General features: G+C 36.6%; 1 protein-coding gene across 3 annotated transcripts in view; it reads left to right on the top strand.

Moving 5' to 3' along the window:
• LOC122805468 (cationic amino acid transporter 2-like) overlaps positions 1 to 15,621 on the top strand; it is a 509,319-nt gene that overhangs the window by 185,718 nt on the left and 307,980 nt on the right. For all 3 annotated transcript variants that reach the window (XM_044075647.1, XM_044075646.1, XM_044075648.1), the window contains one exon: positions 8,162 to 8,541. In XM_044075647.1, the coding sequence (XP_043931582.1) occupies positions 8,166 to 8,541 (376 nt within the window). In that variant the 5' untranslated portion in view covers positions 8,162 to 8,165. The remainder of the gene's footprint in view (positions 1 to 8,161; positions 8,542 to 15,621) is intronic.

Here is a 15,621-nt window from a genome sequence, read left to right as displayed (position 1 = left end):
GTGTGTGTGTGTGTGTGTGTGTGTGTGTGTGTGTGTGTGTGTGTGTGTGTGTGTATGTGCGTTCGCATGCAAGAGTGTGAGTGTTTGTGATTTGACCTTAATCATCATGCTGGAGGTTTCCTAGTTGAAAGGATAAAGCTTTTAAAGGAAATCTCAGTCCCTAGTTGTGTATAGGTTCTTAATGGTCTAGTGGCAGTGACACCAGCACAATATGCTCGAGATATAATATTTAATTCCCAAACAGAAACTAATACTATCCCTTTATTACTTTGATTCTCACTGTGCCCAAGCAGAGGGCTTTCTCTGAATTTGTGTGTTGGTTTTGGTAATTTGACCTTTTTTATTAAACAAGAAAAGATAAAATGACAGGCATTATACTGGTTAAGACTTAACTGTGAATCAAATATGTGGCAATGTCTAAACCTACTGTGTGTGTGTGTGTGTGTGTGTGTTTGTGCATGTTTGTAAATTGACCTTAATCACCACACTGGGAGTTTTCTAGTTGAAAGAATAAAACTCTTAAGGGAAATCTCAACACCTGTCTGTCCTGAGGTTCTTCTTTGTCCAACCACAGTGTCACTAGCACAGCGTGCTGGAGGTCTTCAGTTCAAGTCCCAGACAAGCGCTAATATTATTCTTTCATTTCTGTAATGCTAACATTGCCTAAACTCATACCTCTCAACTGTCCTGATTTTTGCCTCATATTTTTGATCCAGTTCTCATAAAATTTTGGTTTTCTGGCAAATCACTGACAAATCATTGAGGACTGAGGTCAGAAACTTATGTCAGACATTTGACTTTCAGACTTCATATCCTTCAGAAAATTCACGCTAATGCAAAACCTGCATTTATATCAACTTTCTAAGTTTGTAAAAGCAATATTTTAAAAGTGCCCCTATTTTTTGGCCTTGGTACCCCCAATATTCGTGGCTTTGTCTAGAGGTTGAGAGAAGGCTTTCTCTTTATGTATGTGTGTATGTGTGTGTGGTGTGTGTGTGTGTGTGTGTGTGTGTGTGTGTGTGTGTGTGTGTGTGTGTGTGTGTGTGTGTGTGACCATATAAGTGCAGACAGACTGTTTTGACTTCTTATTGTACAGTTACAGTGCCAATGTGCATTTCAAGTATGAAATTAAACAAATGGAAGTAAACAGGCTTTTTATTTCCTTCTAAATAAGGTATCTTGCAGAAAATGAACCCAGTCTAACAAGAGAATAATACCCAAAGGAGTAGTGCTCTCTCCATTAACATGGATCAAAAACTAGGGTGACAGAAAAGAAATCACCATCCTATGCCAAATCCTGATCCTACTGGGACACTGAATTATTAAAAAAACCCTGGAGCAACAATAACTGCTATATCAGGACTGACATTCTTATCTAGCCAGGTTTCTTATCTAAATGTCTAGGCAACAGCCCTAACCAAATTATGGATAACTCAAAGTTAGTTCTTGATGGACCAGGCATTCAGATACATTTCCTTTAGTAGAACCAGTTTGGCCCAGATCCCTGATTCTCCCTTCCTACATATGAAAAATTAATTTGGATTTTCACTAGTGGTTTACACATAAACTTTTCATTCTGTAATAATGCTTTTATAATTATGAGAGAAACTGGTTGGCTTTATCTTTTATTACTGATCTATGTTGATTGTGTGTGTGTATGTGTGTGTGTGTGTGTGTGTGTGTGTGTGTGTGTGTGTGTGTGTGTGTGTGTGTGTGTGTGTGTGTGTGTGTATGTGCGTGTGTGTGTGCTTCTGTGAAGATGCACATGTGCATATGTGTGAAATATAAATGTGCACCTTCTACAGTTTATCAGTGTTTTGAAGTTATTTCTATTGTTTAGCACAGCATTCTCAAGCCGAACTACCTATATATTTACTGATGTTCCATACTACTATGGGTATGTTATCTTAAAAGAGACAGCATAAGGACAAATTCCTTCCAGATGCTCCAAGGCAGCAGTCTGAGTCCCCTACAACTGGACTAAAATTATAATCATCTCTGACCTCACGGTACCTGGAGCGGGAACTATGTGTGTATAATCATTAGCATCAGTCCTGTTCATTGAACCATGTATGTAGGTCTGAACAGACCTACAGCTGCCTCATTTAGCTCCTTGTATCTTTCACCCAATACAACGTTCCTCAACTTTAAGATGAAAAGAAAAAAAAAGAAGAAGAGATCCATTCCCCCATTCTAGTGCTCTAATCAATCTTCAGTCTTCCTGAGCTGTGCCCCTCAACTCTAAGTTGAGAAGCAAAAAGAAGTCTGCACCTCAGTCTGGCCTCATCTCAGCAACAAGGCAGGTCCTCTTGCTGTATTTATGGAAATCAGCTTGCTACAACTTACACCATACACACTGCAGTTCTGACTGTGAAAGCAATATAGACATTAATTTCTGTATCAGTAATTTACTACTGTTTAATCATAATTTCCTCATAATGCCCCCAGCTCTTTATGACCAAGGCAATTGCCCCTTCACCCCAGCCTAGCTACACCTCTGCATCTGAACGTAGAATTACAGGTTATACAACGTGACTTCAGAATACTGCATGGAATCACATCTCAATTTACCGATACCTACAATTGACCTATAAAGGAAGATTTTTGATGCATTTACAGAATGTTTGTTCCTAAAATGATTTCTACAGTTGGAGTATCATTACCTCTGATTGTCTTCCATATGATAAATCATCTGAACTTGTAAGCATAGAGCAGTTACAGAGAACTAATGGTCCAACACTTTTCTCTTTCTGTGTGTTTATAGTGCAAATGCTTACAGATGCATACCGCTCAACTTCTTTGCACATGAATTCTGGACAACGCCAAAAATAATGGTAGACAAACGTCCATAATGAGGGAAACATTTTAACTATTTCTCTAACTCATTTACAACATTAATAAAACAGGATTTGCATCAACATGCATTGTATAAACAATAAGAACTGGGAAACTCTGATATGTGGCATTATTGATTGTTACCCTCCGTGATTAGGAGGAAATCAAAACGTTTATTGAAGGACAGAGTAAAATATAATGCAAAATCAGGGTCACTTGAGAGGTTTGTGTATGTGTAAGATTTGTTTCTTATTTGTTCTCTGCTGGATCTTGTTCTAGCTTTGCTCACTTTTAGTCTCTTGTGATGCCAGCAAAAAAGATTTTAGTAATAACATTATTATTTTACATACAATTAACTTAAAATGTGTAACATTTGATGATGAAGTCTCTCAAAGGGCAGCACGATACTTAGTTCGTACATGTGATATTTTGGGAAAAATAAATCTCTAACCATGCCTGACAGCATTCAAAATTTATGACATTTTATGGGTTGTTTTAACTGTCTTTGTTATCTTCTTCACTTGGTTATTCATCTGTAATATATAATTTTGTGATACATGTTAGTTTACAACAAACTGGTTTGTGTGTCTGAGAATTTTAAGACCGTTCACACAGCATACCAGTTTAAGTAACAAAACCAAGTACTATGTTTATTATGATAAAACTGGCAAGAATGTAATTGTATTTTTTAAATTTTTATCTGCTTTGCAAAATACTGAAAATATAAACATGCTGCATGCATTGCAACATTCTTCTTCTTCTTCTTCTTCTTTTGGCTGCTCCCATTAGGGGTCACCACAGCAGATCAACTGTTTCCATTTCTTCCTGTCCTCTGCATCTTGTTCTGTCACACCAACCGCCTGCATGTCCTCTCTCACCATATCCATAAACCTTATCTTAGGCCTCTCTTTTTTCATGTTACCTGGCAGCTTCATCCTTAGCATCTTTTTTCCAATATACTCTGCATCCCTCCTCAGCACATGTCCAAACCAACGTTATCTTGCCTCTCTAGCTTTGTCTCCAAACCTTCCAACCTGGGCTGACCCTCTAATATACTTATTCCTAATCCTGTCCATCCTTGTCACACCCAGTGCAAATCTTAACATCTTCAACTCTGCCACGTCAAGCTCTGACTCCTGCCTTTTTGTCAATGTCACTGTCTCCAACCCATATAACATAGCTGGTCTCACTACCCTCTTGTAGATCTTCCCTTTCACTCTTACTAGTACTCGTTTGTCACAAATCACTCCTGACACTCTTCTCCACCCACTCCATCCTACCTGTACTCTCTTCTTCACCTCTCTTCCACACTCACCATTACTCTGAACTGTTGATCCCAAGTACTTAAACTCATCCACCTTTGTCACCTCTACTCCCTGCAGCCTCACCATTCCTCTGTCCTCCCTCTCATTCACACACATATATTCTGTCTTAGTCCTGCTGACCTTCATTCCTTTTCTCTCTAGAGCATATCTCCACCTCTCCACTGTCTCCTCCACCTGTTCCCTACTCTCACTACAGATCATAATGTCATCTGCAAACATCATAGTCCATGAGGACTCCTGTCTGATCTCGTCTGTCAACCTGTCCATCACCATTGCAAATAAGAAAGGGCTCAGAGCTGATCCTTGATGTAATCCCACCTCCACCTTAAACACATCTGTCACTCCCACCGCAGACCTCACCGCTGTCACACTACCCTCATACATATCCTGTACTATTCTTACATACTTCTCTGACACTCCCGACTTCCTCATACAATACCACAACTCCTCTCTAGGAACTCTGTCATGTGCTTTCTCTAAATCCACAAAGACACAATGCAACTCCTTCTGACCTTCTCTGTACTTCTCCATCAACACTCTCAGAGCAAACATCGCATCTGTAGTGCTCTTTCCTGGCATGATACCATACTGCTGATCACTAATTATCACCTCCCTTCTTAACCTAGCTTCCACTACTCTTTCCCATAACTTCATGCTGTGACTGATCAGTTTAACCCCTCTGTAGTTACTAAAGCTCTGCACATCATTCTTAAAAATCGGTACCAAAACACTTTTTCTCCCTTCCTCAGGCATCCTCTCACTTTCCAAAATTTCATTAAACAATCTAGTTAAAAAACATTGCATTTTTAACATGCATTGCAACATTCAATATTCATATTTACAAGTGAGATATAAAGCTTCTCAACAGTGTACTGTGTGACAAAATTCAAGTATTTTGTCTTGTGTTTGAACCCAAAGTATATTTGAAAGCTTTCTTTTGCTAAAGATTATAGAATATAAACTATATAGCTGGTAATCTGTCCAGGGTTAACTTATCTGCTTTGCATCCAGTAAATTGAAAGATAGGTTATGGCTTTGCTCTACCATGTATCACATTAAGTGAATAAGTTTGTATGTGGAGATATGTGTGTGAGCATTAGTGGTTGCATGTGCACACACAGACACACACACACACACACACACACACACACACACACACGCACGCACACGCACACACACACACACACACACACGCACACGCACACGCACACACACACACGCACGCACGCACGCACACACACACACACACACACACACACACACACACACACACACACACACGCACATATACATTTTAGAGCCAAACACAGCTCAGTAGCTAAGTATGCTTTAGAGTGCTACCCAAATTAATATGAAAGCAAATTTACTTGACTTAGTGAAGCAATGCAACATTGGTCATTGCAGGGCATAACTCTTTTTTTTTCCTAGTATATGGCACTCAGAAAGTGAAGGCATCCCAAAAGGCTATATAATCTAAGGAAAGTACATTTATTGTAATACGTATAGAGCTGGAATCTTGCAAGATAAGAGACAGGCAGCAATCAGACTATGATCCTGAATTTTAATTCAGGGAAAAACTCTGACAGTATATGTGACGACTATATGCATCAAAAACACAGCAGCACCAGAATAGGTTAAGGTTAGGACTTCTAGATGCTCTACAAAACTGAAAAAAGTGTTCCAAAATATTTTCAGTACCACTGTACTTGTGAACTGTGTTAAGTGGTTTGTATATGAAAAGTAAAAAAAAGGACAAGAGTTATTAACGGAGCCTAGGAGGTAAGCAAGTTAACTTTTGTAGGATTATGAAGAGGGTTTTAGGTTCTGAGCGTTAACACTTAAATCCTAAATATAACACATGAGGTAAAAAATTCTGAGTACATTTCTTCAGGAATGTTAAAGTAAATATAAAATAGGAGAGCTGAAGGAGCCACTGTGTTTCAAATATTCAGAGAGTCTCATTCATTGCAGAAAGATATCAAAACTGCATTTACTGATTGACCTAGACCTCAGGTAAGTAATATTTTGACTGAGAACAGGGATCACTATAACTTTATGACCATTAGATCAGCAGCTCTAGGCCTTATCAGCATTGGGGTACATTGGGTTAGTGTTTATGTATGTTAGGGGGCTATGTCTCTGATGCCTAATAGAAAAATGTATCTAGTGCAATTTCTGAACTCAAATTGCACATATGAGAGAAGGAAGGATTTGGTTGAATTTAACTGTGAAAAAGTAGTTTCCTATAGTTTTAAAATGTCTACTTTACTTTGCACATTCAGTAACAATTTAATATAGAATTCACAGATAGGATGCTGCAGTTTATTTCAGTGTAAATTAAACACTTCAGTGTGGCTGCAGACATGGGGCCATGTTTCCAAAAATCCTGGTCAAGGAGTAGGTCTTGGCATGCTGTGTGAACATAGCATGGCAAATGTAGCAGCTGTTTTAAGACACTGAGGCTTATTTACAGCCACAGATAGGCATGAAATGAAGATATTTAGGAACATGAATTTTTAAAATATCAAACAAGAAAGTACAACTGATATGAACTTATTTTGCCAGTCGCATGTCTCTCATGTTACCACACTGACAGATGGGTACGTTATGTGCAGTTAGGCAGATGGGGGTTAAGACAATGAGTTTTAAATGAATGAATGATTGGTATCTTATAGACTTGCTTTCCATTTCTCATTTTCCCTAGCTGCATTTTGTATAATTCTTGGTAGTTAAATTCATTACCCACTGCTCTCTGGATGTAGTTAAAATATTTACTTGTCTACTGAATCTTATCTAGTTACCCAAAAATGAATGCATAATGTCTTCGGAGCTTGAATTGCCATTTTGCTACTTAAGATCATAAATATTTGTATTTTTGTATTCACTGGCCAGAAGTCCCCTTTTTAAAAATATTTAGCTTATTTATCCAGCCAGCATGTGTAGAAATTGTTATTTACTTTCCCCATGGTTGAGTTTCATATCTCAAACCATAGCTGTGGAGACCAGAGCACCCATGACAATGGAAGAATTCATTATTTCCTTAATCTAACATGCCTTTATAGAAATTAGATCATCCTTATTTGCTGTTTATTTTAATCTGTTAAGATACATGTTTAGGTATGTAACTGTGGGCTTATTCTTTCTCTTGTATTGTATGTTGTAATTGTAGCTATTTGATTTGATCTTAAATATTATTTCTGGTCCACAGCTCATACCGTACAAAAGTATTTAAAACTAAGCATGTAATTACAAAAGGAAATATAAATAAAATGTTTTTTTTCATAATTGCATTTTTTTTATTCTTATGTGCTCATTCACATGGAAGAAAATTATTAAAAAGGTACACATATGAAAATGCATGTCCCATACTTTTTTGTGACAGAGGCTTATATCTACTTTTACCAGATATGCTGACAATTGTATACTGTGTCTAAGTTAAGAATGTGTGCTAGAAAATTGCCAACTGTTCCAGTAACTGCACCACATACTTGTGACTCCATGTTATGATAGCAAGCAGTGTACGTGACTGGAAAATATATTTACAATATTAGGGAAAACTATGCTTGTACAACATGTCTATGATTTCAGGATATGCCTCTGTTCATTTAATACTTAAAACTTAAATGGCAACAAAATATACCTTTGATCACTGGTGCTTCCTCTAAATGTTACAAATGTATATATTCTTGCTAACTGACTTACACTTCTATGGATTTTATTATGGAATGCACCAGTGACAACTGAAAAAGGGGAAAGTACCTGTGCTTGCAGTATCACTTCAAAACCGTACATGAGATCGATGAATAAAGTATAACAGACATAGCATACTCAAGATATCCACTCTTCCAGGGCTACATTTTACAGTCATTCACTTGTCTAAAATTGTTTCCAGCTTTACTAGTTTTCTACCAGTAATTACAAAATTTTCTATAGACTATCTCAATGACAAAACTGCACGTTTTTAGCATGTATTCCTAACAGTGTCCTTTTTATTTACTTAGAGAAATGGTTTCCTGTGAGTCACTGTTCTCTTTTGCTCAAAGTCTTTCACGGAGGAAACCTGTGTCAGCAGACACCCCTGAAGGATCAAACCTGTGCCGTTGTCTATCCACTGTGGATTTGATAGCACTGGGTGTTGGCAGCACACTGGGTGCTGGAGTTTATGTCCTGGCAGGGGAAGTAGCAAAGGCAGACGCTGGTCCTAGCATTATCATCGCATTCCTGATTGCTGCCCTGGCATCGGTCTTAGCAGGATTATGTTATGCAGAGTTTGGTGCCCGAGTACCACAGACTGGATCGGCATACTTATACAGCTATGTAACAGTGGGTGAATTATGGGCATTCATCACTGGATGGAACCTTATTCTTTCGTATGTCATAGGTAAGGATTAACTGCATGACTGTATCACACAATTGCACTAGTAATGCATAGTTGGTGGTCTAACCTTACCATGTATATAGACTTCACGCATCTAAAGAAATAGCCTAATACTGTTATGAGCATTATAAATACATTGCTATATCATTTTCTTTATTAGCCAAAGCATGCTATCCCTAGTACTTTTATTTATATATGTTTACTGAGGTTCTGCAGTGATCACAACTGACTATTTGCAGACTGAGCCTGGGTTAAAAAAAAATCACAAATATAAGCCATAGCAGTGCCACACATAAAGAAAATAAACCAGTATACGAGATATACAATAAAAAAATCAATTACAAATATAAAGATCTATAAAGCAGTCATCAACAAAGCTCAAATTCAAAGTTAAAAAGCAATACTGCATTTCCAGCTGCACAATACTGAGAGTAAGGATGAACATGGAGAAGCTGGAAAGTGTAAGGCCGAGGACAGCTGAGACATTAAGTGATGTGAGCATTTGGCCATCTGTTTGGAGGTGGATTTTAAGAATATTCTTTTCACATATTTCAGTTCATGTCACCTATACACACAGTGCTGCCTGTCCTTATGTGGGCTGTCACATGTTATATAGTCTTACTAGGGTCTATATTAGATTTTCGAAGTTTCAGTACTTCAATCATATGGTGTCGACCGTATGGTGTTCGAAGTTCTGAAACTTCGATAATCTAATATAGATCCAGTCTTACTAAGATAGTTCCATTCCCTGCTATATACAGGATAATTTAAGAAAAAAAAGAAACTATGCAACACAACGCATAAATAATTGAAGAGATGATTAGAAACTACCCCATGTTTGCATCATTGATCACAGAGTCAGTCTTATGATTCATCCTCTGTTATTCTAAACTTTTGATGAAACTCATACTCACTGCATATCAAATGACCACCAACACGTCCTTGTACCTGACCCATTCACTATTAGAACACAGCATAATGTTTATCAACATCATATCTGTACTTTGTCTGCAAAATAACTAAGCTACACATTAACACTACATATAAGAAAACAGATTTTGACTAGAGATACAAGGTTCTAAGAAGGAATTACTTGCACAGCAAATTGTAGAAAAAGGATCTTGTTCACATAAAGTCTAGTTCATATTGACCAGTTATTTTGCCATAAATATTGTAGTTTTTTTTCTAGAACATATGACATACTTTGTTATTTTCAACCATGGTTATCAAAATTTACCACAGTGCTTTTCGCAAATCACAGAGAATTCTTATAAGAAAACTTCTTAGAGGCAGAGACTGGATCTGTTTTGAGAAACTACAAATTTGCTGTTTGTTGAGTTAAAGGTATGGATTAATAGTGCAGGTTAGATTCTTAATGTTATGGATGTAAACAACATAAACATAAACATTTTACACAGGTTGTTAGCAGGATTTCAGAAATAAATTCATTAATTTAAGCGGGACTACTATTTTCTAGCACAAATGTTTATTTTTTCAATGTATCTCACTGAGTCCATTGTCCTTTTATATTTTAATAGCTTAGTAACTACATTGCATTTATAATTCACCATATGAGTTTAGCAAAAGAAGTTACAACCATTTTTAATATTGTTGCAACAGACACAATATATTAGTGCAGTAGGACATTCAAGCTAATGAGATGTGTGCTGTAACCACACTAACAGGAGGCTGCACTGTGTACAGCAAAATCAGAAAACATATAAGCAGTTACAGGTTTTGATAGCAGTGTACTGACATGTTGTTGTAATTTCTGTGAGATTGTCATGCTCATCAGCCATGTAACCTTCCACGTTAGTGTAAGGGAAGGGATTTCTGTCACAGCCCTTTCTTCCCACATTTGCTCATTCAGTCTATACAACGCAGTATACCATTATAGATTCTCACACATGAGCTGTATCAACAACTCTGGTATTACTGACATACACTTCTCTTTTAACTACCTGTAGCCACTGAAAGTTCTCCAGTGCTTGTTGTTGTGTTCCACTAGAAGAAAGAAAACCAATGACTCTTATTTTCTGTGATTTTCAGTAGTCTCTTCCTACATACACAATTGAAACTTTGGCCACCATATTTTTATTCTGTCAAACTGTTATTACATTAGAAAGAAATGTATATTTGCTATATGAGTTAACCAAACATATTGAAGGAGTGCTTACCCAGTTAGACAGAGGACAATCCTTCTGCATAGCACACACTTAACTAACATTAATTATGCATGATTTTCCTTGAGGAGTCCATAACAAAGAAAATATATTGTTAGTGACAAGGTATATAGGTAATTATTAGGCATGTGGTCAATTCAACCAATGAGGAGCCTGGCCCATTTTTATAATTGCCCCAAAGTGCTATCTACTGAGTCACACAGAAGGCAAATTGAGGCTGAGGGAATCAACTCAGGATTACAGGAAACAGCTTGTTAATCACTTGCTAGCCTCATTCCCCTGTGCTAATTTCCAGTATGGACATAAGGATATAGTACATATGGTACAGTGCAAGCATATGGCTATAACTGAGGTAGTCTGAAAAAATCATTAAACAATATTTGCCTTGATGGAAAATGATTCTTTATAGCTCTGGTGATTATAAATTTTGTTTCATGACTCCTGCTAACACACTCTTCTCTGCAGCCCAGACCATGTACAAAACTTGTTAGCCTGTTAAAATTGTAATGGAAGAATGACTCATCTCAAAGAAAACAAAAATATCAGTTGGAGTTGTATACAGTTTTTTACTCATGGCCTATGAAAATTCAAAATCCTTCTTCATCTGAATAAAACAACAGTAAATTTAGATCACCCACTTAGAAAAAGTAATACTATTATTTGAAATTACCCAGTGCACAATAGCAATGCTACTTTCCATGGTAGTCTGTTGCTATTTACTACCATCCTGTCTGGATAGCCAAAACACTGACTTTTGTTATGTGCTTTGGTGAAAAACAGAAGTAATTCTAGCACACAAAAATACATTATCCCATGACCCAGTGCTTAAATATTTGTCTATAAATGAAAAGTGGCAACCATATTAAAATTCACTGCATTACTTTAATAAAGTAGCTGTGTTACATGATATAAGAACTATTCTGGTTATAAGGGCAACTATGTTATAATAAATTCAGGATAATAATTTGGCAGATGTCCAAATATTTTATTGGTATAATCATTGCAGGTCCCACATCACAAACCATGTTCTGTCCTTTTTAGTGACTTCATAGCTGCAGTGTACTTATATATTTGTTTTCTCTTATGTGCAAAGTACCAGAAGCTTCTAATGTTGTGAGATACAAGTCACCACAGTGGCAGGTACCAAAAGTGAAAGTGTTGTCATTAGATGAAATGCAGACTGATTGCTCCGATATCGATAACTTTACTCTGATTTTCAGGATAGTTATTTTAGATACATTTGCATATGAAATTTGTTAGTGCCATTGTACAATTATGGCACAATGAATATTTTTAGTTATCGTGAAAAAAATGCTTTTGGGCAGAATTGGGCAATATTTACTTTACTCCTGACATAGACTCCAATATACTATACCATGAAGTTTTCCTAGTGAATTCAGGTTTATGGAATCAATTAGTTTCAATGTAGCCTGTTAAAAATGCATTTTTTTCTGCTGGAAGAGTACCACATTATAATAATCAAGCAACTGCTTATCTCCTTTGGGTCATAAAGTGCACTGTATCTTTTCTTTTTTTTTATGTCGCTGTCAGCTTCTGCAGTTAAGTAATTAAAATACAATTTTCTTATCACTTTGTCTTCTGTATTCTACCAATACTCACTGAAGTAGTTTGCAAGTATATATGCTACATTCATTAGAAGAAATGGTAACATCACCTGGCAGTTGACATTTAATATACTTTCCATGTGCTGTTTTATGCACCGACCCTTATCCTGGTATCACATAGCAGCACTTGTTATGGGGGATTTTGTTGTAGTATTACATTCTGAATCTAATGATTTAGGAAGGAAGGGAATGCATGCATTGTTTTCAGCTGTAGAAAGAACACTGCACGGCAGTATATAAATGAAGGGTCTATATTAGAACACCGAACTTTCAAAATATTGAGTGTTCTAATACTGAACCCTATTAATTGAAAATTTAAAACATTGAACATACAGAACAGCAAATTTTTTCCTAGGAAAAAAATTTGCAGTTCCAAAACACATACACACAACACAAGCACACCAAACAAACAGCAATCCACACACATACACCTAAACTCTTACACCTAACCCTACCCTAAACTATACATACACCACTAACTATCCACTTACCTTAACCCAAACCCTAACCCTAAGGTCCGACACTATCGCACAGTCACCTCATGCGCATCCTAACTCTAACTCACCTACCCAGCCCTAACCCTCACGTCCACAGAATCGCACACTTACCTGAACCTGACCTGTAACTTTCCACCACACTGCTGAAAATACTGAACCAACAGAAACGGACAACCAAATTTTTTCCCTAGGAAAAAATTTGGTTTTCTGTTTCTTTGATATTTTCAGCATTCGCTGAAAACGGGTCGATATTAAAACACTTGAAAGTTTGAATGCTAGGTGTTCTAATATAGACCCTAACTGAATCCACTACTCTGGCTTTAGATTATGTGCTCATTTTTTCTAGTATATTGCAAATCTTTTTATTTTTCCTTTGGCTGAGACATAATGTCTTCAAATCCAGTATGCTGCAAATATCTTTTTCTTCAGATAATTTTATTATACTAATGGGCTAGAGTTGCTTTCAGTCACACAAAGTAGTGCATCAGAAACCATTATAAAGCTTAACTTTGCTCTAAAAGTATTTTCAGCTGCTGAAAACACTATGCGGCATGGCAGAGACAAAATTAAAGTCAGTCAAGTGCCCTGGCTGATTTTATCGAGTTCTTTTTTGTTCGTTTTTTTTTCTTGTATGCCACAAACCATTCCACCTACTTTGGCCAAGTCATCCCACCTGTGTACCTAATGCCCACTGTAGGATTACACCAGACAATGTAAGGCATCCTATGCCAGTGTTAAACTCAATCTGCCATGCCACAATTTCAGTTGTGCAAATTAGGGCAAAGTATAAGTATATTAGATCCCACATGAGTATCTTAAGTCCTAATTTTTTGGGGTAAGAAAAGCAGCCCGAAATACATAAGTTCCCCATTTTTCTCATTGCCACAAACCACCCGGTCAAATGTTTGTTCCTTCTTCATTAGTAGACGAGGCATGAAACTGAGATACTCTTTTCATCCACATTCTCAATGAGACTAAAGACAGCATAACTACAGCGTAATTAATCCATATGATCAGTTTCTCTCAACCACTAATTTTGTGTACCAGAAAATATAACGCCATATTCACTTGATGTCTTCAAATGCCATACCTTAGAAGAAACATGATAAAAAATAGTTTTAGCTTTCCAATCTTGTTTAAGAGCAGTTATATATTACAATCATATGTGGTTTAAAATGTATACGGATACAGCTGTTGCAGTTTGCTACATAAACTTGTTTTCATTTCAGTTATCAATGGCAAAATGCAAAGCACATTGGTAGTCCTTGTATGACATTCGAATTGGAAGCCTTGCAGAACATCTTATGTTAGCCTTAATGCATTTTGATATTTAATATTGTTTAATTCAAAAGGGCGAACAGATGCACAGTCAAAAACAATGCCTATATTTGAAAAAGTCCAAGCAAAGAATACTGGCTTAATTTTTCCTAAAATACAGAAAGTCATACAATGTCATAACTCTGAAAAAAATATTTATTGCTTCCATAAGTCGGACTGTAACCAATTTTCTTGTGAAATTATACATCTCACAATGTTAGTCTAAATATATTTTTATACCTACTAATACAGTGATGAAGGTGTTGGGAATTGGGCAATATGTGGCTTGCCATACTCTTCTGCTGGTAATATATGCCAACACATAAATTCTTAGATTGTTACTAGGCTAACAACCCGGTGGGGGAGGGGGGCACTTTCCAAGCCTAGTCACGTTTTTCTGAAAGATTAATGATGTCCTGTATCTGAATAGTGCCAAATCAAATGCTGTGCATGTGGGTGCTGCACGGCCGGAAAGTACCATTAAACAAACACAGTTGGCCAGCAGTAGTAGCAGTCAGATATACGACCCAAAGCTGATAGTTAATAAATAAACTTTAATAACAAACCGGTTTCGGCAAAATCATGCCTTCTTCAGTGTTAGACAAACGGACATACAGAACATAAATTACTATACAGATTTATACATCTTCCTAACCAATGAAAACACTGGTATGCTCCTGTCATTCATGAATAATACATTAAATGGCAGTAATAAACATAAAATATTAAGCAGAGACCAAGGCAACTGTTCAGAGTTATAACAGGATATCACAAATAAATCATAACATATGCTTAACAAAAATAAAAATGGTATATGGGAATGATATATAACGGTATGCACTGATACCAGAGACATAATTGTATTGATAATATATGAGACCACTATATAATAACAACATTTGTATACTTATATGAAATATAAATATCTCAAAAACATGTAATAAATCCCAACTAATAAAAATCGAAACAGACCTATAGCATACATAGTTAATAACCAAAAAAACTGGCATATATCATTCTTCATAAAGGATGTGGTTATTTGAATACTAGCAGGTATAGTTGAAATAATAATCATAATAAAACAGTACTATACCTTGCATAGCTGATGATTAACCAAACCAATAGGAATATATCATTCTCCATAAAAATTGTGGTTATAAGTGGTCATTAAGTCCTAGTGAAAAGAGTGCACCCAAGGTGATTATCCAGTATTTCTCTTTGTGATTCAGTATGATGTGCCATCCTTGAGGATTACTGCGATCACCAGCAATTCGGTCAATAATCATAAACTTGAACTGGGCTTGTTGGTGTTGTAAAACATGACGGTATAGAGCATTAGTTTCCTTCTTATTTTTGATATTGCTTTGATGTTCATTAATGCGTGTCCTGAGTGGCCTGGAAGTCTGGCCAACATAGAAAGCCGCACAACGGCATGAGGCCAGATAGACCATCCAGTCGCTA

Source organism: Protopterus annectens, chromosome 6.part1, assembly GCF_019279795.1.
Source record: "Protopterus annectens isolate FY-2018-M chromosome 6.part1, PAN1.0, whole genome shotgun sequence".
Taxonomy (NCBI): domain Eukaryota; kingdom Metazoa; phylum Chordata; order Ceratodontiformes; family Protopteridae; genus Protopterus; species Protopterus annectens.
Note: the sequence above shows the minus strand (reverse complement) of the source record. Positions and strands in the feature narration are given on the sequence as shown.